General features: G+C 42.8%; 1 protein-coding gene across 2 annotated transcripts in view; it reads left to right on the forward strand.

Moving 5' to 3' along the window:
* Nucleotides 1-23,046, forward strand: part of COL14A1 (collagen type XIV alpha 1 chain) — a 180,650-nt gene that overhangs the window by 106,972 nt on the left and 50,632 nt on the right. For both annotated transcript variants that reach the window (XM_032777229.2, XM_032777230.2), the window contains exons 30-36: nt 876-914; nt 1,106-1,244; nt 3,389-3,531; nt 6,800-6,909; nt 8,437-8,595; nt 17,117-17,194; nt 17,474-17,560. In XM_032777229.2, coding sequence (XP_032633120.1) covers nt 876-914; nt 1,106-1,244; nt 3,389-3,531; nt 6,800-6,909; nt 8,437-8,595; nt 17,117-17,194; nt 17,474-17,560 — 755 coding nt within the window. The remainder of the gene's footprint in view (nt 1-875; nt 915-1,105; nt 1,245-3,388; nt 3,532-6,799; nt 6,910-8,436; nt 8,596-17,116; nt 17,195-17,473; nt 17,561-23,046) is intronic.

Raw genomic sequence — 23,046 nt, forward strand, 5'->3', positions numbered from 1 at the left:
ATACACACCCTCATTATGTTCCATTATATACATGCCTGGAAAATGGCCTGTATGTAGTTGACATGAATACAGAGCTAGAATCTGCCAGAACTGAATATACAAGAATGTTGCTTTCTTTGTATTCCTATGCACCCTTTTTTAACCCTTACAATCTGCTTCTTGATGGTTGCAGTTTCAACATTATGCATCATTAGTAGGGCCCTACCAATTTCATGGCCATAAAAAATGCATCATGGAAGTTGAAATAAGCCCTTCCCCGTGAAATCCAAGGTCTCCTTGTTCCTAGGAGCACCCCAGCAAAGGAGGTCCTAGCTCAGGCTGGGCTGTGGGGGACAGGAGTTATTCGTCCCCTGCATTGCTGCTCTGGGGGGTATGTGGAGACCAGATCCACCTCCGGGGGCCTTCCCCTGCTGCAGGATGCTCTGGGACTGGGCAGCAGCCCCAGAGGTTCCTGCAGCTGAAGGAGACTTGTGGGTTTGATCTTCCCTGTGCTGCTGGAAGTGCCCCAGCAATGGGGGCTCCTAGCTCTGGCTGGGGAGGGACAGGATTGTGTTCAAACAGTAAAAGTGAAACATCTGTGCCCTGGGGTCATCTGCCCAGGGATATGCTGCTGCAGCATACCTGAGAGTTGAGTCATTGCAGGCTCTGCTGGAGGGGGATGAGTCCTAGCTGAGTCAGCAGCCCTGGTCTAGCTGTGGGTTTGCCTCACAGATGCCCAGAACTAAATATGTAGACCTCACTGTTTACTGATTCTCCAGCAGACCTTCTCTGAGAGAGATTAGTTTAATTTTCTCTTTATAGGAAGAAATAAAACAGATATATTTTGAAGTATGTACTGCTTTTCTGAGTTTAAATATATTTTTAATTTTTTCCAGCCTGCCCATTGGTTTACAAGGATGGCAACAGTTTAGCAGGTACAGTATTGTGATCATAGATTCTGCATTTATCAACTCATTTTCATTTACTGAGATGCTCACCTGTAGGTAATAAATTACTTACTTTCCTTTATAATAACAGCTGTTAACCACATGGTGATATGAAGATCCTTTATGTAGCTCAGTTTGTCCCTTAACATAATACTTTTTTTTTTTTTTTTGCTTTCCAGGATTTAAAATGATGGAAATGTTTGGTTTGGTTGAAAAGGAGTTTTCAACAGTGGAAGGAGTATCTATGGAGCCTGGTACTTTTAATGCTTATCCATGTTACAGACTGCATAAAGATGCCTTGGTTTCCCAGCCTACCAAGTAAGTATTGATATATAAATGGTGCTAACGCCCAGTGTAAGACACCACTCATTTTAGACTTAGCATTTCCATGGCAGAAGAACATGGAGACCAACCTGCTCTTCCCTTACCTCTCTGGCTACCTCAGCAGCACAGCCTTCTTGACTCTTCACTGTGTTTTCAACCCTTTGCACGGTACTGAGATTGTCTTTCTCTGTGTTGTTAAGGATTCCTTACAGGTATGGCTCAGAGATATCTTCCCCACCCCCCTCATTTCCTCTAATCTCACTGTGACGTTGAATATTATGGATCTCTCTCCCTTCTCTGAGCACTGCATGCAAAAACCTGATATCTCCACTGCACTCCCTCTTGGTTTCAGTTCTACCTCTCCTTGTCCGATTTTGAACGCTGTAAGATTCTGTTTTTGACCCTATCCAGTTCTCCATATATTTTTCTCTCTGGGGTACCATATTGTTAACTTCATCCTAGGTCATCACTTTTAATCTGTTCTTCCACTCAGTGTCTGAACATTGTATTTCTCATTTACCACCCTGTCTTGACTCTATCATCTTCCATAAATACTGTAACTTCTTACGCTGAATACTTTGAAGACCAAAGATGTCCTTCTGACAAAATGGTCCTTTGTATCTTATCTCTGACTTTACCATCACTCTCCTGAACTCCGATTTAAATTTGCTTTCCAAGCCAGAAATCTTTGAGAGACTCTTGGCCCCCAATGTTTTATATTCTTCATCTCCCATATATGCAAATCTGCCTTCAGCAGCTCTGGCATATTGCCAGAATTCATCCTTACCTTGTCCTAGTCTCTCATGAAATCTGTATTCATGTCAAGCTTCATCACTTCCCACTTCAGCTGGGGTTTGAGTGCTGAATACACAATAGAAAACATGTTGCTGGTAAGGGCTTCAGAGAGTGGATCTAAGAGCAGGACTTTGTCTAAAAATTGTGCACACACATACACAGAGATAATGTACTAATGCATCCCATATGTGAGTTTTATAGATTATAATGATTATTGAATGCAATTTTTATGCTGTTTTCTTCCAAAAATAAGCACAGTATCCAAAAGCACACAATTTCCAAAGTAGCACTGGGACCAGTGGGAAGTTAGACTTATCAGTAACCTTTCTCCACCACATAATGTAGTTTAATACATCTATACACGTTTTACAAACCAGCTAATAATGCATATTTCCAATTTAGAGCCAGTTAGTGCATTAATCTTGGACGTCTCATTTTTCTTTTGTCCCTGCTCAAGATTTGTCAGAGCTTAAATAAAAGCTTAGCATGTAGCATAACAAACCCAAACTTTAAGAAATGAAATAAAATAACAAACATCTCTTCTATTATGAACGTCCCTGCTCTTCTGAAAAAATTGAGAGGCTTTCAAAAGAGCTGAGTGAATAACTGATTTTTTGGTTTGATGAGCAAACAGAAAAAGCCAAAAGAAAACTCATTGTGGGTTAACCAAAACTGATTTTGTTTTGTTTTTTTGTTTTGTTTTTTACAATTAAACTAAACACAAAGAATAATAATTTTGCATTAAACCTCAAATGATTTTTTCTTTTCTTTTTTTTTACATTTTTGGACAAGGTTTACCCTTTTTAGTTTTTTTTTTAATCTAGCTACATTTAGAAATTAAATGTCATTTCAAAATAAGACATCAAAACATTTCCTTTCAAAAATGCCCATTATAATGGGTCTTCCAATTCATTTATGTTTTCATCACATACTAAATTTAAGAGTATCAAAAATCTCACAAATGGATGCATTTTAAAAATGTAGCTTTTAATATAATTCATGGCTTGATCATAAACCCCTTCAATTCCCACTGAACTCAGGATTCGGCCCTCAGTTTCTAAAATGAAACTCTTTTTTAGTTGAAGTTTTTAATTAAAATAACACAGTAGAACAGAGATTATCACTTCAAAAATGTAAAGTACCATCAAGTTTATAATTAAAATATTTGGAAAAATCCCAGGGTTAGCATTGTTCTAACTTATATCATGGTTGAGTAGATTCTGCTAAGTGAAATGATGCCTGTCTCATATGGCTGCATGTTCTTGATTTCAAAAGACAAGTCCAAAGTAATAAAGAATGCTTTTAAATTAGCTTCAGTTCACAGAATATTCTCTTTGTTACAGATACTTGCACCCTGAGGGGCTGCCTTCAGACTACACCATTACTTTTCTCTTCCGTATACTCTCTGACACACCCCAGGAGCCATTTGCTCTGTGGGAGATTTTAAATGAAAAATATGAGCCACTTGTTGGAGTTATTTTGGACAGTAGGTATTTTATCTTATGGCATGCTTTTTTGTCCCCTTGGGATGTGTGATTAAAAATAATGCTGAAAGTAGACATTGATGATGGTTTAAGTAATGAATGTATTAATAAAATAATTATCAACATATTGAAGCTGTGGGCCTTCAATGGATTTTCTATGAATAGAATCCTATATTAATCTCAGCTGGAGTCAGGTGGTCAGATTTGGATTTTAGTTACTGGTGAAAATCTGGAGTAACTGTGGATTTACACACATGAAACTGAAATGTGAATCCTCTCTATTTACTTTGAAAACTCACATTGATTTCAGTTGGCATTGGATTAGGGATGTACATAATAGAATTACTTTTTGATTTATACCAGTGCGATCAGAACATTTCTCAAGGCAGTGTTCCCTAGTATAGAGCACTGGACTGGGACTCAGAAAACCATAATTGTATTCTGGCTCTGCCACTGGCCTTCTCGGTGACCTTGGGAAAGACACTTCACTTGTCTGTGTCTCAGGTTCCCCGTCTGTAAAACTGGGATAATGAAGTAAAGTGCTTAGAGATCTACTGATGAAGAGAGCTAGGCATTATTATTATTTAATTATTTCTATTTCTCCCATCACCAGAGTATAGGCACACATCCCAAATATTTGAAAATGGAAATATCAGTAACATTCTTTCTTAGAAAAAATAATGCCCAAGTTTATAGACATCGCTGGGCTCAGCATTGCAATGCTTAACTGATTTAAGAGTGTGTCTGATTTTCAAAGGGATTTAGGCACTTAAGCTCTAAATGACTTTTAAGAATCAGACTTAGGCTCCTAAACCAGTTAGGCATTGCAACACTGAGCATTGCAGTGCCTAAACACCTTTAAAAATTTGGGCTCAGATGACTTTCCCAAGATTGCATAGGAAATCTGCGGTGGAACAGGGAATTGAAGCCAGGTCTCTTAGGGCAGGGGTTTTCAAACTGCGGGTCATGATCCAGGTCATGGAATGTAAGGCACTGGGTCGTGGCGGCTCTGGTCAGAGCCACCGACTGGGCTGTTAAAAGTTCCGTAGGCGGTGCTGCCCAGCTATGGCAGGCTAGTCCGTACCTGTTCTGACACTGTGCTGTGCCCCGGAAGCAGCCAACAGCAGGTCCGGCTCCTAGGTGGGGGGCCCATGGGGCTCTGCGTGCCGCCTCTGCGCTGAGCACTGGCTCCACACTCCCATTGGCTGGTTCCCGGCCAATGGGAGCGGGGGGAGGCAGTGCCTGCTGGTGGGAGCTGCACGGAGCCACTAGCGCGCCTCTGCCTGGGAGCTGGACCCTCTGCTGGCTGCTTCTGGGGGGTAGCATGGTCCACGGTGCCATGACAGGCAGGAAACCCCAGAGCCTGCACCCCCAGCCCAGAGCCCTGAGCCTTTCCTGCACCCAAACATCCTGCCCCAGCCCTGAGTCCCCCCAAACCCAGAGCCCCTTCCTGTACCCTAAAACTTTCATCCCCAGCCCCACCCCAGAGCCTGCACACACAGCCCAGAGCCCCTCCCACATCCTGAACCCCTCATTCCTGGCCCCATCCTGCAGCCCTCACTCCAACCCTCTGCCCCAGCCTTGAGCCCCTCCCACACCCCAAACCTCTCATCCCCAGCTCTGTTGGGTCACAGGCATCAACAATTTTCTTCAACTGGGTCACCAGAAAAAAAAGTTTGAAAACCACTGTCTTAGAGTATGTCTGTACTGCAATTAGACACCTATGGCTACTCTGTGCCAGCTGATTCGAGCTCACGGGGATCAGGGTAAGGGCTGTTTAATTACAGTGTAGATGTTTGGGCTTGGGCTGCAGCCCAAGCTCTGGGACCCTCCCACCTCTCAGGGTCCTTCACTCCAGGCTCCAGCCTGAGCCTGAATATCTATACCTCAGTTAAATAGCCCCTTAGCCCTAGCCCCACAAGCCTAAGTCATATGCCACGGGCCAGCCGTGGGTGTCTAACTGCAGTGCAGACATACCTTAAGGGTCTAACCAATATGTTGCCGACTGCCACAATTGACAGTCAGATACAGCATGAATGTATGAAAGTTAGAAACCATGTATGATGATCATGAAAGACACTGTAGCTTTCCTCGTTGTGTGTGCTAATCTCATATCCGTGATTAAGATTGTAGTCAAGAAGTAACTCAACCCTTGCTATAAACTCTATAGACTCTATCAATTCTATAGACTCTCTCTATAAACACAAAACAAGAATGCTTTTATGACTTCATAGAAACACCTGGTAGCAGAATGTGGTAAGCTTTTAGTGCTTTTTGAAAATCAATTCAGAACATCTTCTATAATAGACTAGGTTGAAATCAGTGAGGATATTGAATATCATCTGGTCACAGAGCTCTGCTTGCACCTTTCATCTGGGTTATATCTATGGGACAGTTCGAATGGGGTTTTCAAAGGACCCTAACAGAATTTCAGTGGGAGTTGACTGGAGAAACTTTGACAGAAGTCTATTTCATCATAATATGCAATTCTATCAAAATCAAAACTCTTGGCAAAACTAGGTTAGTTTTACCTGAATTTTGTTTTGGAAGAAAAGCAGGAAGAAAAATTCTAACAATGTCAAAACATACTGTTTTGACTTTTTCAGAACGAAACATTTTGATTTTTCATTTTGAAACAATATTTCTAATTTTTTGCATTATGTTATATTATACTATGATTTTTTAAATTTTGTATTATATTAAAGTTGAACCAAAATATTTTGATCAACTTGAGACAATTATTTTTTTTACATTTCTTTTATGGGGAATTTCAAAATTTTCAGTTTATGTTGCAATTTGGCACAAAGCCAGATTTCAAAACAAAATTCTCATCCTCTGCACAGCTTTACACCGAAGTCTTTTTTGTGTTCTTTTGAAAATCCAAGTCTTGGAGAAGACTTATCCCAGGGGTATAATTCTGTAGCTGCTTCCAGTGAAGGATTCCAGCTGACTACAGTGGCTACATTATCAGTGTAGCTGCAAATATGTTGTAACAGAGGTACTATACATTGTAGTGATAAAGCATTGATTTTGAAAGTACTAATATACAGCTTTTCCTTCCCTTAAACAGAATAAATAGCTGCATGATTTTCAGTTTGGGGAACATAAAATACAAATGATAACTCTGTAGACTGTAAGTTTTTTAGGGCAGGGACTGTCTTGAAAGTTTTGTCATCTGTTACTCAGAACAGAGTTTGCTCTTACAAATAATGATGCATCTGTTTTTCCCTCTCATATTGAGATTTTCTTTCTCTCTCTCTCATTGTACAGATGATGGTAAAACTCTGATTTTCTTTAATTATGACTACAAAGGGGATTTTCAAACTGTTACTTTTGAAGGCCCTGAAATAAAGAAAATATTTTATGGAAGTTTCCATAAGGTTAGTTATACTAACAGAAAGATAAATTTTAAGCATACAGAACAAAGGTTTTGAAGTTTCCTTTTTCACATTTTGAGGTTTTCTTGTATACATTCCCCTTTTGTCAATGATTTCTTGTATTTTACAGCTTACAGGTAATCTACCAAACACTGTTAAGAGAACAATTTGACAATACTAGGTTCATATATGTAATGGATTTGTTTTATTGGTGTTGCTGGTAATATCAACCATGGTCTCATTCTTCATTATATCTATTCACTTCTGTTTCTACCTATGTTTTAGAATTGGTCACATTCTATGTTTTAGAATTGGTTGAAAAGTGATTTAGACCATAAATGGCTTTTCATTTGAAAACTGGAACATTTCACTGAAGAAGAAAAAATGCAGTTATTTAAATTTTCTTCAAAAAATAATTGGCTGTTTTTGACCAAATCTGTATATCTATAGTAGAGATGCACAGTGATGATCCTTTCATAATCATTAAAGCTCTCATGGCACTGCCACAAGAATAGCAGTAGTAGCCTTAGTGTTCTGGCTAAGCTCTAATAGTTACCATTTTCCTAAAAGTCTGTAAATAAAGACACCCCTAACACATTAAGATGGGGTTGTACTGCACATAGGAATAAAGAAATCCCTTTAATTATTCACTTTTATTCCTGGGGTTCAAATCTTTTCATTAGGGAAAAAGCACTGTATATCTCGGCTGATTCTCCTGGCCTAGTGATGTTTGAAATGCACAAAAGGGATCCGGTTCGTGGGTGCCTTGCAATCATTTTGTGCCAGCGAGGCCTGAGCAAAGTGGCCACAAAGTTGTTTTGTAGCTACTGCCCCTCTCTCCCAGATGATACTCACAGCACAGTCTTCCTAATTGCTCTACCAGCTCTGCGCACCAGTTCCCACAAAAAAGCTCCTGGCACAGATGGTGCCTCAAGGTGGGCTGTGTGTGTGTGCAAGGTGCAGGATGGCTTGTGACTGGAGAAGTCCTGTGTGCTGGGTATTGCCCAGCTGTCTCAAGGCCCATTAGTGATGGACATCAGGGTAAAAGTTAGCATAGCTCTCGGGGCAGTGCGGGGAGGTTTGTGCTGTTACTCCCTGGGCTTTCCTGTTCTGTAAATCAATAGGGGATTTTGATCTTTGAATGTAAAACTTTCACACTGATTTTATTTGACAATTTTGTCCAAGTTATTTTGTAAATTTTACTATTTTTGGTAGAGTCCATTTGTCTTTTGTAAGCCTCTGCAAAACATTTTGGGTGAAAAACAGTCTTGTGCGACAGGCTCACAAAAGGCCTGCACCCCATTAAGTAGCACAAAAATCAAGGGCTCAGTGGGACTTAGATGGCAAATAGTCCTTGTATGGGCCCTTTGCACAGGGGTGAGGAGATGGCAACCTGCTCAGAGATATTCCATCGGCAGAAAAAGAGGCTTAATTCCACTAGCTAATATAACAATAATGCTCACTGTGTCTGGTAATCCAAATTCCTTGGTCTCCTCTATGTGTATTTGAATATTTTTACTTTTTGCCCAGTTGCATGTTGTTATCAGCAAGACTACAGCCAAAATTATTATTGACTGCAAGCAAGTGAGCGAGAAGACAATTAATGCAGCAGGGAATATTACTTCTGATGGGATAGAAGTGCTAGGAAGAATGGTCAGATCCCGAGGCCAAAGAGACAACTCTGCACCAGTAAGTGAAACAAAGGCAATGTTTAAATCATAAGAGAATTCTTAAGGTTGAGCATGCAATATTCACAAATTTGTTTTTAGCGGAAACAGGATGAGCTCAGCTATGACAGAAATTCTGTGAATATCTGTTACAGACTTCAATCTAGGTAAAACCATTTTGATTAATGAGCTCCACAACTAGATTTTTTGCTCACACACATATTTAGAAGTGAGTCCCCCTGTGAAAAGTACTGTACAGAAAGAGATGGTTGTTGCCCCAAATAACCCTCATTTCACAAGTTAACAATATGCATAGCTTGTGGCAGGGCGGGCTTTAGGCTTATTCCACCATTTCCCCCGAATCGGGCCCCACGCCTAAGAGGGCCCCGCGCCCAGTGAGAATCCCTTCACTGGCTAGAGGTACCTTTTTAATATTTACTCACCTGGCTGTGCTTCGGGTCTTCGGCAGCACTTCTGCAGCGGGTCCTTCAGTGCTGCTGAAGATCTGGAGTGAGTGAAGGACCCACCGCTGAAATGCCACTGAAGACTCGGAGCACTGCCTGGTGAGTACAAGCCTCACGTGTTTTTTTACATGTGTTTTTTTTTTTTAAGTCATCCGTGCCGGGGCCCCATTGAAACTGTTCGAATTGGGCTCCACACTGCCTAAAGTCGGCCCTGGCTTGTGAGTCCTAAATCATTTAAACATGATTATCAGTGATCATTCTGAACTTCCCTGTGTGTATAATCCCGTGTGGTCCTTTAACATTTGCCTGGCCTTAGGCTTACTTCCCAATGATTTTACATAAATGCTTTGGTTTTACACAGACTGTCTCCACGGGTGTCTCTCCTAGCATTCCTAGCGCCTTTAAAAATAGTAAACATTTAAATATTTAAAAATATAAATGATCTTCCAGAGTCTGAAAAAGAAGTAGATTAGGTCCTTCCCTCCACTCACTTCCCCCTTCACTTGTGGTGCCTGCCCCCACGCAGAGCTGAGCAGCTACCAGAGCCCTAAGCAATCTCCCATTGTCTCTGCTGCTGTCCAGGGGGAAGGGATGGATCCCTGCTAATGTCAGGTGCAAGAATACAGGCATTCCTTTACTCCATTATGAAGGTTCTTATCCTAATTTAAACTGAGCAGATGTTTACATATATTTTTAATCTTCTTTTCTCCATTGCAAATTATTTTTTTAAAATGACCTGGGGAGGGAGACTGTAGAGGGGTTTGGCCAGGGCTTGTCTCTCTCCGGCATGGTGAGGAACCACACCCCTCACTACTTCTTTCAGTTGTGACGAGGAATTAGCCTGGCTGTGGGAGTCTCTCACCGCGGCAGCAGTAGAGACAAAACAAAGCAGTTATTGACACCTGGTCGGTGGGCAGTAGTGAGTCGTGGGCTCAGGTCCTCAGACAGGGGCTGAGCAAACAGTTATATTCAGCAAGTCTGGATTTTTGACTTCGAAGGGCCTGGGAGCGGGGAGACTGCCACCCACAAGTTGTGGGGGAGGGAGGGTCGCAGGCCCACCCACTCCACTGCTTCCCAGCCCGGGGCCCTAGCAGCAGCAGAAGACCCACTGCTGCATCAGTGGGGATCCTGACCGCAACACACTGACATAGGCACTAGCAGTGCTGCAGCCAGACTAGGGTCGGCTGGCCCTGGGCTACTTCCTAACTCCCTCTCTAGAGGTACCTGGGTCCGGATAGTGTCCTCTAAGGGGTCAAGCACCAGGGGTTCCTCAGGATAACTGGTGAAGGGTAGGCTTGGCAGCTCATCTTGATAACTTGCAAGGGGCAGGCTTCACAGCTCCTCCAGGCTCTGGTCAGCGTCCGGCATCGGCCAGTCTGGCCAGTCTTCGTATCAGCCACCGATTACTGGGGTCTCTCAACCGGGAGCTAGGTCACAGGTATCTGGCATCTCCGGCGGCTGTTCTTCTAGAGAGCTTGGGGGTTGGGCTTTTATACTTCCTGTCCTGTGCCTTGACCTCTGGGGGACGGGCGCAAGATTCACTAGCTCCACCCACTTTGGTGTCCAAAGAGGCTCATCCCTGTCTGGGGTGGTGGGGAACAACAGCACCTCGCTACAGAACCATTTTTTAAATAATTGATTTATATCTAAGATTTATCTTTATCTGTCCAAATCTTCTAAAATGGACATTCCCTTTGGGTGAGGTTTTGGTCCTTTTGAATCAATATGAGTTTACTATTGGCTTCAGTGGTGCCAGGATTTCATCATGTCTTCTATAGTTGCATTTCGTTGTTGGAGGGGACAGTTTGTGGGACATGGAAGTATATCAACTTATGAGCTGTTTAGTCAACTCAGCGCATTCTCTTTGAACTGTCTCGACCTTGAACCCAACCTTGACCTTGGTTTCAATGGGACTGAGGCTCATATTTAAAATGTATCACTTCTGATTGTATTTAAAAAATCAGTCCAGTCAAAAATATATTTACCCAAAGAATAGATTTCTTTGGGGAAAAAGAGAGTCTTTACAACTCAGGCTTATGGTTGATGATGACTGAATATCCTGCCTCTAAAGACAATTAAACAGACCAACCTTTGTGGCCACATTCCAGTAGTAACAGACAAAGGCAAACTCAGAAAAGTTTGGAATTAAAGAGGTCTTTGTAAAGGGAAAGGGAAGGAAATTGTGGCTTTTGTTGGAATCTAGAAATCTCTAAAAGAAAAGTCATTCAACAAGCTACCCACTCATTGAAAAATTTTGCTGTGTTCATATGGAAAACATGGCAACTTTTACATAAGACTGTAATCATGCAGCTCAAGACATAATTCCTTTTCTTATTAATATTGTCCCTAATGTGTGTGTTCATATGTGTATATATGCCTCTGTAGACAACTACAAGAAAATGTCCAATCACCAGTCTTTAAAGGTCCAGGTCTGACCCTCTTATTCATGATGAGTAGCAGTTATCTAAGCAGTCCCATTAAGAGAGGAAGGTTGGCCTTGTGGTTAAAGGCACTGGACTAGGGACTCAGAAAACTCTGACTTTGGGCAAGTCACTTCGATCTAGATCAAGGGTATTTAGATACCTCAATCCCATTTCAGTTTAAATCAGTGAGAGTTAGGCACCTAAATACCTTTGAAATTCTGAGCCTTAGAGCTTGTCCTCATTACTGGGGAGCTCAATGCTGCTGCTGCTGCTAAACCAACATCGGCACACTCTCTGGTCAACTCTGGTACTCTATCTCTCCGAGAAGCTTAAGGTAAGTCGACAGGAGAGCATCTGCCGTCGAGGCAGCATGATGAAGACACCCCAGGAAGTCAACCTAAGCTATGTCGACTCCAGCTATGTTATTCACATAGCTGGAGTAATGTAACTTGGGTCGACTTACCCCGGTAGTGAAGACAAGCCCTTTGTTTCACTCTGCCTCAGTTCCTCAATGTAAAATGGGGATAATAATACTTCCCCACATCCAGGAGCGGCGCTAGGGTTTCTGGCGCCCTAGGCAGAATTAGGGGGGCAGCATTTTCTGTGCTCCCCATGAGGCACACTGGAGCTTCCGGTTCCGCTCCCATCGTGCCACCGAAGAAGGACCCTCCACCGAAATGCCGCAGGCAACAGTGGCAGTCATTGAGCTGCTCAGTTGCCTCCCGCTGTTTTCTGCGGCACGTCGGCAGAAGGTCCTTCTTCAGCTGCGCAATGTGAGTGGAACCGGAAGCTCCCATGCACCCGTGGTAAGCGCACAAAATGCCGCCCCCCGAATCCTGGCACCCTAAGCGACCGCCTAGGGTCGCCTAATGGAAGTGCCGGCTCTGCCCACATCACAAGAGTATTGTGAGGAGAAACTCTCAAATGTTTCTATGGCAATGCATGCTAGGTAAGTGCCTAGTAATGTTGAAGCCCCTCCTTACGTGATAGCCAATGAAACTTATGCACCTAAATCACATCAGCGCTTTTGAAATTTCTACCAATAATGAATTAATAATACTTTTGTTTTCCTTTGCCAATAAGAGGGAAATGGTGGCATTAATTCAAGAGAATCCAGCATCAGGAAGGCTAAACTGACCCTGGAAGATTTTGAGCCAAATCCTAAAAAATAGCAAATTATTAAACACTCTGGAGCTCTGACCGTTAAAATAAGCAACAGAGTCAAATGTTAGCATTACTGAAGTAGAGCCAAGATTAATTTACTGTATGTTACAGATACAGTAACAGTACAGTAACTACTGTAGTAAAACCTTGTGCATGTGTAACCCACACACCTTCTGGGAGTGGTGGTCTGTCCCATCTAGTGGCACTGAGACCACTTAGAGAGAGAGAAAGAGATTAATGAGTCTGCTCTACAGCCTTAGCTAGGGTGACCAGATCACATTAAAATATTGGGACACATCGGAGTGCCATCAGCCCTGCCCACAGTCCACCCCCGCTCTTCCCAGGCGCCGCCCCCACTCTGCCTCAGGTCCCGCCCCGCTCGCCATTCGCTCCCCCCCCCACACCCTTCCTCATCCCCAGCCCCTTGCTGGCTTGCTGCATCCCTCCTCAGTCGCTCACCCACTGCTCGCCTCCTCACCCCTCTCCCCGCCCACCTGCCGGCCTCTCGCTCACCTCTTCACCTTCCCCGCCCACCTGCCACTTGCCTCTTCACACCCCCACTCGTCACTCACCCCTACGGTGCCGACTTCTCCTCTGCTAGGTGGGTGCTCACCCACTCCCCGCCTCTTCCCACCCAAGCATCTACCCTCGCTCCACCCCCATTCCACCTCCTTCCTCCAAGTCCCCGCCCCTGCCTTGCCTCTTTTCCAACTCCTCCCCTGAGTGCGCCATGTCCCCGCTCCTCCCCCTCCCTCCTGGAAAGTGCTAAGCGCTGCCAAACAGCTGTTAGGCAGTGGGAAGCACTGGGGGAGTGGGGAGCTTGGCTGCAATTTTTTCTTGTGGGTGCTCCAACCCTGGAGCATCCACAGAGTCAGCGCCTCCCTCCCGCTCACCTCCTTACCTGAATATTGGGACAAATGGTGTCCCGATTGTACATTGATTTGGACAAAGGGTTAAATATCAGGACAGTCCTGATTTTATTGGGACACTGGGTCACCCGAGCCTTAGCTAACAGCCAGCTGGCTTTTAGCTCATGCGGTAGAGACTCATGCACTAAGTTCCAGAGGTCTCCCGTTTGATCCTGTTTGATGACCGGGGTCTATCGGTGTTACACACGAACAATAAGAATGTCTGGTTACAGTTGTGGATAAGTTAGTTTTGCAAAGGATTTCAGGATTTCAACATTTGGTTTAATTCTAAATTGGAACAAAAACTGAAAGTTCTGAAATTCTTTACAAAGGAAATTCCAAACCATTTTAGTTTCTGGTTAATCAAAACATTTTTGTATCAGCAAAATCTAAATGTTTTGTTCTAATTTCATTTTTAAAAAATATATTGTATAATACACAATCTAATATAACATTTAAGTATCCAGGGGTTGCCATGTTAGTCTGTATCCACAAAAACAACAAGGAGTCCAGTGGCACCTTAAAGGCTAACATTTATTTGGACATAAGCTTTTGTGGGTAAAAAACCCCCTCACTTTTTCAGATGAAGTGAGGTTCTTTTTACCCACAAAGCTTATGCCCAAATAAATCTGTTAGCCTTTAAGGTACCACCGGACTCCTTGTTGTTTTTATAAAATTTAAAAAATTCAAAACAAAATCAAAACTTTCATTCTGAAAATGTCAAAACATCTTGTCAGAACTTTCCCTCCTGCTTTTTCGTTAAATAAAATTATATTTCTACAGAATATGGTTTTATTGATGTTTCTGTGATCAGCTCTCAGTATAGTATCCTGGAGCTCTGTAAGCTGTCATATAATTGAGCCCTCCAGTGGGACTGAATTACCTGGACTGTTCATTTTGGCTCTAGCCTGTTGTTTGTTCACCAACACCCTGCGACTGCTATATGCTATGTATTTTCTGTATTTACTCTGTGTGTCAATGTATATGGATTGTAAAAAGATAATTGCAATAGGGTTATCTGATCTAAAAGAACCTTAGGCTGCAATCCTTCACTGAGTTCAGCTCAGGCAGACTCTTGTGTCTGCATGGCTCTGCTTGCAGGATCGGAGCTTCAGGAAGCTACAATGCTATGAATGAAGAGAGCTATGAATAAATGTTTAACAGCAAAGAAAGCTTTGTTAAGTAATTTAGCTTGAATCAGAAGAATCAACCCACATACATAACATTTTAAAATAAGAATATTGACTCATTCAGTATTTAAATGAAACAATAAAGCAATTCAGATCACTGTTTCTATTTATTCCTTATTTTACAAGAAAATAGTTTATTGTAATTTTCTCCAGATTGTTAAATCTGGAGAAAATGAAAGTACGTGTATGCATATGTAGTGGAGAGTGTATAATATATGATATATAAGAAGTGGCACGCACGTGTGTGTGTGTGTATGAATCTAATATTACAATCTCTCTCTCTCACACACAGAGTTCATTTTAGTACCCTTAAGTATGATTTAGTTTTAAGTAAATCTTTCCATTCACAAAGAAATCATAGTTTGACCCAATCCATACTGGCGTTGAAACAATATCAGTGGAACCTTTAAATAACGTGTCTGATTGAAATTAATATGGTAGCAGTAGCATGGAGATTTCTGTTACATATAAAAGTATTTCAATTTTAAAACTTAGGTCCTGGTCTATCAAATGCTTACAGACACACTTATCTTTACTGAAGTGAGTACTTTTGTTGAAGTCCATGGGGCTATTCCTGTGAATGTCTGCTAAGAGAAATGCACATGAGCTACCAGGCAAGTGAGATCAGTAGGACCAATCAGGTGAACAAAGACACCCATATGGGCAAATGCCCACAGAACTGGGCCCTTAGTGAGTAGTGAAAGGAACAGTCAATTTTAGACCATTGTATCTGGACAAGGCTCGCAATTTTTATGACAAATATTATTTGTCAGTCTATATGCTGATTCATCTTTGGTGACACAGTGTGAAGTTTCTGAACTCCATTCTTTTTTTCTGCTTGTTTCTCAGTTCATTTACTTTCTGTTATATATTTTTCAGGTATCTTTGTCATTCTATACAGTCAATGACTTCTGTAATAAATCAGCATTTTCTGTACCAACTTAAAATGTATTGTAGTGAGAAGAGCCACCCTGGCGAACTCCTGCATTACATCCTGGTGGGCAAGCCCATTTAAGCTTGACTCTTCCCGACTTAGCCAGAGGGGTGAGGTGTTTGATGGGGCTGGCAGGGAAATGGCCACTCTCTGGGGTTCTGGTTGGAGGGCAGGGTGCTCTCCGTTACCAGGTTCTCTTTCTTTTTTTTCCTGTCTCCCCACCCAGAACACTGTAGAGTGGGGCTTGGGCTGTGGAGAGTGGAGCAGAGTTTCACCTCCTTTAGTTTCCATTAGCCAGTTTGGGGAGGTAAAGAAACCAAACGGCTCCACCAAACCCACTCCTTCATGTGTTAAGCGCTCCTAGACACACATCAGCCATTCTTGATTCTGAAAGCAGCCCCACCCCTTTTGCCATATAGATAGGGTAGCCATCAGAGCTGGGTTTCCAAGCTTGCTGTAGGTCTAACCAAGGGATCAGCAACCTTTGGGACACAGCCCATCAGAGAAATCTGCTAGAGGGCTGGGATGGTTTGTTTACCTGCAGCATCCGCATGTTTGGACGATCACAGCTCCCACTGGCTGTGGTCCCGTTTCAGGCCAACGCGGGCTGCAGGATGTGACGGCCAGCACATCCCTCAGCCCGTGCCACTTCCCACAGCCCCCATTGGCCTGGGATGGTGAACCACAGCCAGTGGGAGCTGCGATCGGCTGAACCTGCAGACGCTGAAGGTAAACAAACCGTCCTGGCCTGCCAGCAGATTTCCCTGACAGGCCGTATGCCAAAGATTGCTGATCCCTGGTCTAACCCAATCATTTTAGTGAGTCAGGAAGGAATTTTTTCCTTTGAGTGCATTTGGCAAGATGTCTGGTGTTGTGTTTTGTTGTTTTTGCTTTCCTCATGGTATCCCGAGCCCTGGTAGCTGGGGATAATAAGCATTGGAAAGAGTTAATTTAAAAAATAAAACAAAACTGGAAGTGGTAATAAATGTCACTAAAGATTGTCACAACTTTAGTAGGTAGTGTGGTGGGTGTTCCAGTGCAAGTAAAAGGCTTAAGGGGAACGGGTTCCAGAGAAAATCTGAGCACAGGACCTGTGAGGTAAGAGGAAGTGTTTATTTTTCACAGACAGAGCTCCCCCTTGATTGTAGCCTCATTCCCCCTTGAGGCGGGAGGGTGGTGGGATGCAGCAAGGGGCTAAATCGAGAATTCAGTAGAAGGGGTGGGCATGGTCTCATTCAACCCTTAAAGCCGGGTATTTTGGACAGGGTGGTCAACCCCACTCCCTTCCCCCCATCTTTATATTAAAGTTGACATATTTGTGACCTGCTGCTTTAAATCTATTCACGTGTCTCTGTCATCAGTCTCCTGCATGCCCTGATCAATGGCCCTCCTTTCCAATGGCTCCCCTTTTTATTGAACTTCTAATGGACACATTGCACTTTATTCCTTTTTTCAAATAGTTCCAGTTACAGATGTTTGACATTGTTTGTACAACCTCCTGGGCCAATAGAGACAAATGCTGTGAACTTCCTGCCTTGGTAAGAATCCTTTTTTTAAACTACCATTGTACTTTTTTTTTCTTACATCAAAGCCAAATATTTTTTGCAATTTTCCTCATGAAATCAATAGTTGGGATTTTCAAAAGGACCTAATTGTCTTTGGAACAATAGTCCCATTGAAAGTTAATGGGTCTTATGCTCGTAAATTATTTAGGAGCTTTTGAATTTTCCCTTCAATGTTTGTTGTCTTGATCTATAAATTATCAGCTGTTGAATTTATATTTTGAATATAGACTTACTGTTTTGCTCTCTCCTCAGAGAGATGAGGAAAGTTGCCCATCTCTTCCTCATTCTTGCTCCTGTTCCGAATTTAGCAAAGGGCCACTCGGACCTCCTGGACCACCGGTAAGGTTTTATTCATGTTTGTACTCAGATATACCAGCAGCAAAGAATCCTGTGGCACCTTATAGACTAACAGACGTTTTGGAGCATGAGCTTTCGTGGGTGAATACCCACTTCGTTGGATGTACCAGATTCTCCACTCTTCAGTCTTATTTGCTGGGAGAAAGGGACATGTTGTACTGTTTTAGCTATTACAATTAAATTACAGCAGGCAGAGAGATGCATATTCACTCCACTTAGCTAGTGAAACCTCATGCAGAAGCTTTAAAAAACTAACCCTATTAGTGAACCAAATTCTTATGGCATAATCCAACTGCAAGGCAGTAAGATGGACTGTATTTGTTCTGTTTGTGCAGCAGTTAGCAGAGTGTGGTCCTGTCCATGACTAGAATTCCTAGGCATTATGGTAATAGAAATAATAATATGTCAATTTCTAGAAACTTTGGTTTCTGTCTCTAGAGTCAAGAGACATGCTATGCAAATGCCACCTGCTTGCCACTTTTTTTTTAAAACCAGCATAGTGTTATCTGAATGTTTTCTAGTACGCACGTTTAAATACACCTTGGAATCTAGCTTTCTGAAACACTTGATCAGTAACAATATGCATATGAATTCAAGGTCAGATTGTGCCTGGCTCTTCCAAGGAAGCACAGAGTATGAGGCATGGAGATGACAGAAGCCTTTTCCCACCTTGCCTGGCCTGCATTAGAGCTAAACACTTTTAGAGTCTCTCTGTTTGGAGGAGCTTAGGGACTGTTCCTCTTGTGGTTTCTCTTGACACAAAAGGGGTATATGGCCCTGCCCTCCTTCCACATCATCTCAGATGAGGCTGGATGCACTTCTAAAAGATGGTGCAACCTACAGTCTGCCTTGTATCAAGCAGATCAGAGAGAGCTGGTGGTACAATGTCTCCCTAAACTCTGCAGTGCTCTTACTCAGGCCAGTGGCTAAATGCTACAATTTGGCCTCAACTGACTGATTTTTAGCAGGTTAAAAATTGTAATTCTTGTTTTCAGTTATGTGATTTTTTTTTACCAATGTCCCTGACAATTTTACACAACAGTTGGATGTGCTTTTTCTTTTAAACCTGCAATGTAAACCTGTATGATTAGCTTCTTAAGACTGTCACTAATTTTACACATCAACCTCATGAAGAAACCTCATCATTTTACACATGATTTTACACATCAACCTCATGAAGAAACTTGCACAAATACAGACAGATATCATCTTCCTTTCCAAATGCAAACGGATGGACATCATACCAAATGGACTAAAGGTAAAAAATCCACTGCTATCTACATACTACACAGCTATACAGCAAACAGGAAAACATCAAAAAAGAGCTCTCCAACCTGGAGACCTCATTAATAACCAAACTTCCATAAAACCGGACTTCACTAAAATAAGACAGGAGATCTACATTACTCACTTCACCTCTCTACAAAGGAAAAAGGACTGTAAGCTGTCTAAACTCCTACCTGCCACATGGGCCACAACCGTGGTACCCCTAACCCACCCAGCAATATTGTCAATCTATCCAACTACACACTCAGCCCAGAAGAAAAGTCTGTCCTATCTCGGGGACTCTCTTTCTGCCCTGCCACCCCCACCAACATGATACAGTTCTGTGGCGATCTGGAAGCCTACTTTCGCCGTCTGCGACTCAAAGAATACTTCCAGGACAACACTGAACAGTGCACTGATACACAGGTACCCTCCCACCAACAGCACAAGAAGAAACTCCACATGGACTCCTCCTGAGGGTCGAAATGACAGTCTGGACCTATACATTGAATGCTTCCGCCGACGTGCACAGGCAGAATCGTGGAAAAACAACATCGCTTGCCTCATAACCTAAGTCGTGCAGAACGCAATGCCATCCACAGCCTCAGAAACCACCCTGACATTATCATCAAAGAGGCTGATAAAGGAGGTGCTGTTGTCATCATGAACAGGTCTGACTACCAAAAGGAGGCCGCCAGACAACTCTCCAATACCAAATTCTACAGGCCACTTCCCTCAGATCCCACTGAGGAATACACTAAGAAACTGCACCATCTACTCAGGACACTCCCTACACTAACACCGAACAAATCAACATACCCTTAGAGCCCCGACCAGGGTTATTCTATCTACTACCCAAGATCCACAAACCCGGAAATCCTGGACGCCCCATCATCTCGGGCATTGGCACTCTCACTGAGGACTGTCTGGATATGTGGACTCTCTACTCAGACCCTATGCCACCAGCACTCCCAGCTATCTCCGTGACACCACTGATTTCCTGAGGAAACTACAACGCATTGGTCACCTCCCAGAAAACACCATCCTAGCCACCATGGATGTAGAGGCTCTCTACACAAACATCCCACACACAGATGGAATACAAGCTGTCAGGAACAGTATCCCTGATGATGCCACAGCACAAACTGGCTGCTGAGCTCTGTGCCTTTATACTCACACACAACTATTTCAAATTTGATGACAATATATACCTCCAGATCAGTGGCACTGCTATGGCACCCGCATGGCCCCACAATATGCCAATATTTTTATGGCTGACCTGGAACAACGCTTCCTCAGCTCTCGTCCACTCACGCCCCTTCTCTACCTACGCTACATTGATGACATCTTCATCATCTGGACCCATGGGAAGGAGACTCTGAAAAATTCCACCACGATTTCAACAACTTCCACCCCACCATCAACCTCAGCCTGGACCAATCTACACGGGAGGTCCACTTTCTAGACATCACGGTGCAAATAAGTGATGGTCACATTAACACCACTCTATATCGAAAACCTACCGACCGCTATGCCTACCTTCATGCCTCCAGCTTCCATCCCGGGCACATCACACGATCCATTGTCTACAGCCAAGCACTGAGGTACAACCCGCATCTGCTCTAACCCCTCAGACAGAGACCAACACCTACAAAATCTCCACCAAAGCATTCTCAAAACTACAATACCCGCACGAGGAAATTAGGAAACAGATCAACAGAGCCAGACGTGTACCCAGAAGCCTCCTACTGCAAGACAAACCCAAGAAAGAAACCAACAGGACTCCACTGGCCATCACATACAGCCCCCAGCTAAAACCCCTCCAACGCATCATCAGGGATCTACAACCATCCTGGACAATGATCCCACACTTTCACAGGTCTTGGGTGGCAGGCCAATCCTTGCCCACAGACAACCTGCCAACCTGAAACGTATTCTCACCAGCAACTGCACACCGTACCATAGTAACTCTAGCTCAGGAACCAATCCATGCAACAAACCTCGATGCCAACTCTGCCCACATATCTACACCAGCGACACCATCATAGGACCTAACCAGATCAGCCATACCATCAATTTCCACTACCTGCGTCTGACGAAGTGGGTATTCACCCACGAAAGCTCACGCTCCAAAACGTCTGTTAGTCTATAAGGTGCCACAGGATTCTCTGCTAATTTTACACAGAGATTTTCATGTCAATTGAGGACCTCACGTTTGGAATTCATGTATACATTTATGCAAACCCAGAGAGATATAGATGGTATCTAGTCATATCGTAAAGGGACAGAGAAAAAGAAGGGAGAAGAGCTGTTGTGATAAAGTAAAAAATGTTGATTCATGAAGGAAAATATTTTTCTGAAAAGCCTTGAGTGCACAAATCAGACTAGACACTGGACAGGCCTAACTTCCACTTTAGACACATACACAGCAGATCCAAGCCGACACTTATCCTGGCAGCATCTTGGGGGTTAATCTTTTTACAAGACTGAATTGTGCTTGAACACGTTTTCTGTGTCTGGGTAGCCAGAGTTCATTTCAAGTGGATACAGGAATCCAGTCAAAATTCTAATTATTTTAAGGACAATATGATTTTTATCTTGTAGTCCTTCAGTAGTGTCAATGGGAGTGATATGTGTGAAAGAACTGCAGGAATAGCCCCTAAGGGCTGTAATTATCTGACACTACTGCAGGCTTTTGCAAGAAACACCTGTTACCTGATGGGATTTTTGCATTCAAGTGGAATCAATTCTAGCTAGGATTCTAGGATCGAATTAATCCCTGCCGTGACTCCATGGTAGAATATGGCCCCTGAACTTTACAGAAACATGCTTCTTTTCAACACTAGTAGGCATTTTTCTTCCACTGTTATTTTTTACTTGTACAAACTATGCCTCTTATGGTGGTCATGAATCAAAATTGTATTGCCACATGTATTTTTAGAGTCTACCAAGCCAATAACATAGTACAGGATAAGTCCTGGGTAAATTGTTTCTTTCCTTTTAATAATCCAGTGTTTTAGAATAACTCTGTTTAGTGCTTTATCTAAAAATCATCCATTTTAATTTATTTTGTACTGTGTATCATTTTCTTTCCCATATGTCTCATGTATAATAGTTTAAGATGCTTGTGGCAGTGGTATCTACATTTTTAATAACCAGTCGTTTTGCACCTTGTGTGTGAAATTTTAGCTTGGCATTTAAAAAATTATCAATTATCACAATGGTACCAAGAGAGGAAAATTTGGAGGCATACACTCCCTTAGAACCATAAGTAAGTGCAGAATTTTGTTGACATTCTCTTACAATAGGCTAGGAAAACATTCTGATCTGTTCCTTTGAGCTATATGCTATTGAACTTTGCTTTGAATTAACTGGTGAACTAGAAAATAGTCCTTGTTAGCCTCACATACCTGCTTTCTGTACTCAAAAGAAAGGAAGGATGCTTGCCTATGCTGAAATCTCTCAAGCATGATGTATGCCAAACAGCTGCGTATGGATAGATATTTCAGAAATTCTGTTTCAGTGGAGGTGTGCAGTGAATACACTTGTCTTGCTCTCTCTTCTCTAGCAGAAAAATTGCATGAAAATAAAGAGATGGATAAGTAATTTTGAGTAAAGACATTAAGTCCCAGTCCTGCAGCTGCTTCATGTGCAAAAATTTATTTGAAGTCAATGGGAGGTTTGGATGTGGAAGACTTGTAGAATCAGGCTCTAATTGGTTGTAAGGAAATGTTCTCAATCCCACTTCAAGTCTGTAAATGACTGTATGAAGAAGAAAGAATGGCAGCCTTCCAGGTATGAAGGAAAGTCCCAAACCAAGTCATCAGGAATCTTGTGCTCTGGAACAGGACCATCTGGCATTAAGAAGCACCAGATCAAGATTTCAAAAGGTAAAACTGCAGCACACTCTGGTAATGGGACTGCTTCTTTGACACCAAAATCCTAGTTGGTACTGCCAGATCTGGGACCCTCTACTTTAACAACCCGAGTTATGAAAATGACTTTATCAACTATGGCTCACTACTCCACTCTGAAAGACCTTCCACTACTCCCAGAACTGGAGTAATCTCTCCATTCCAGACTGCAATGCCCAGCCCGAGAACTTCAGTCGATACTATTTCATTATGATACCCATCCTCATTCACAAGTAGAGGTCAAGCCAGACTGTCTCTGTTACTGTCAACAGGTAGAGGCAGGTCACC

Source organism: Chelonoidis abingdonii, chromosome 2, assembly GCF_003597395.2.
Source record: "Chelonoidis abingdonii isolate Lonesome George chromosome 2, CheloAbing_2.0, whole genome shotgun sequence".
Lineage (NCBI taxonomy): Eukaryota > Metazoa > Chordata > Testudines > Testudinidae > Chelonoidis > Chelonoidis abingdonii.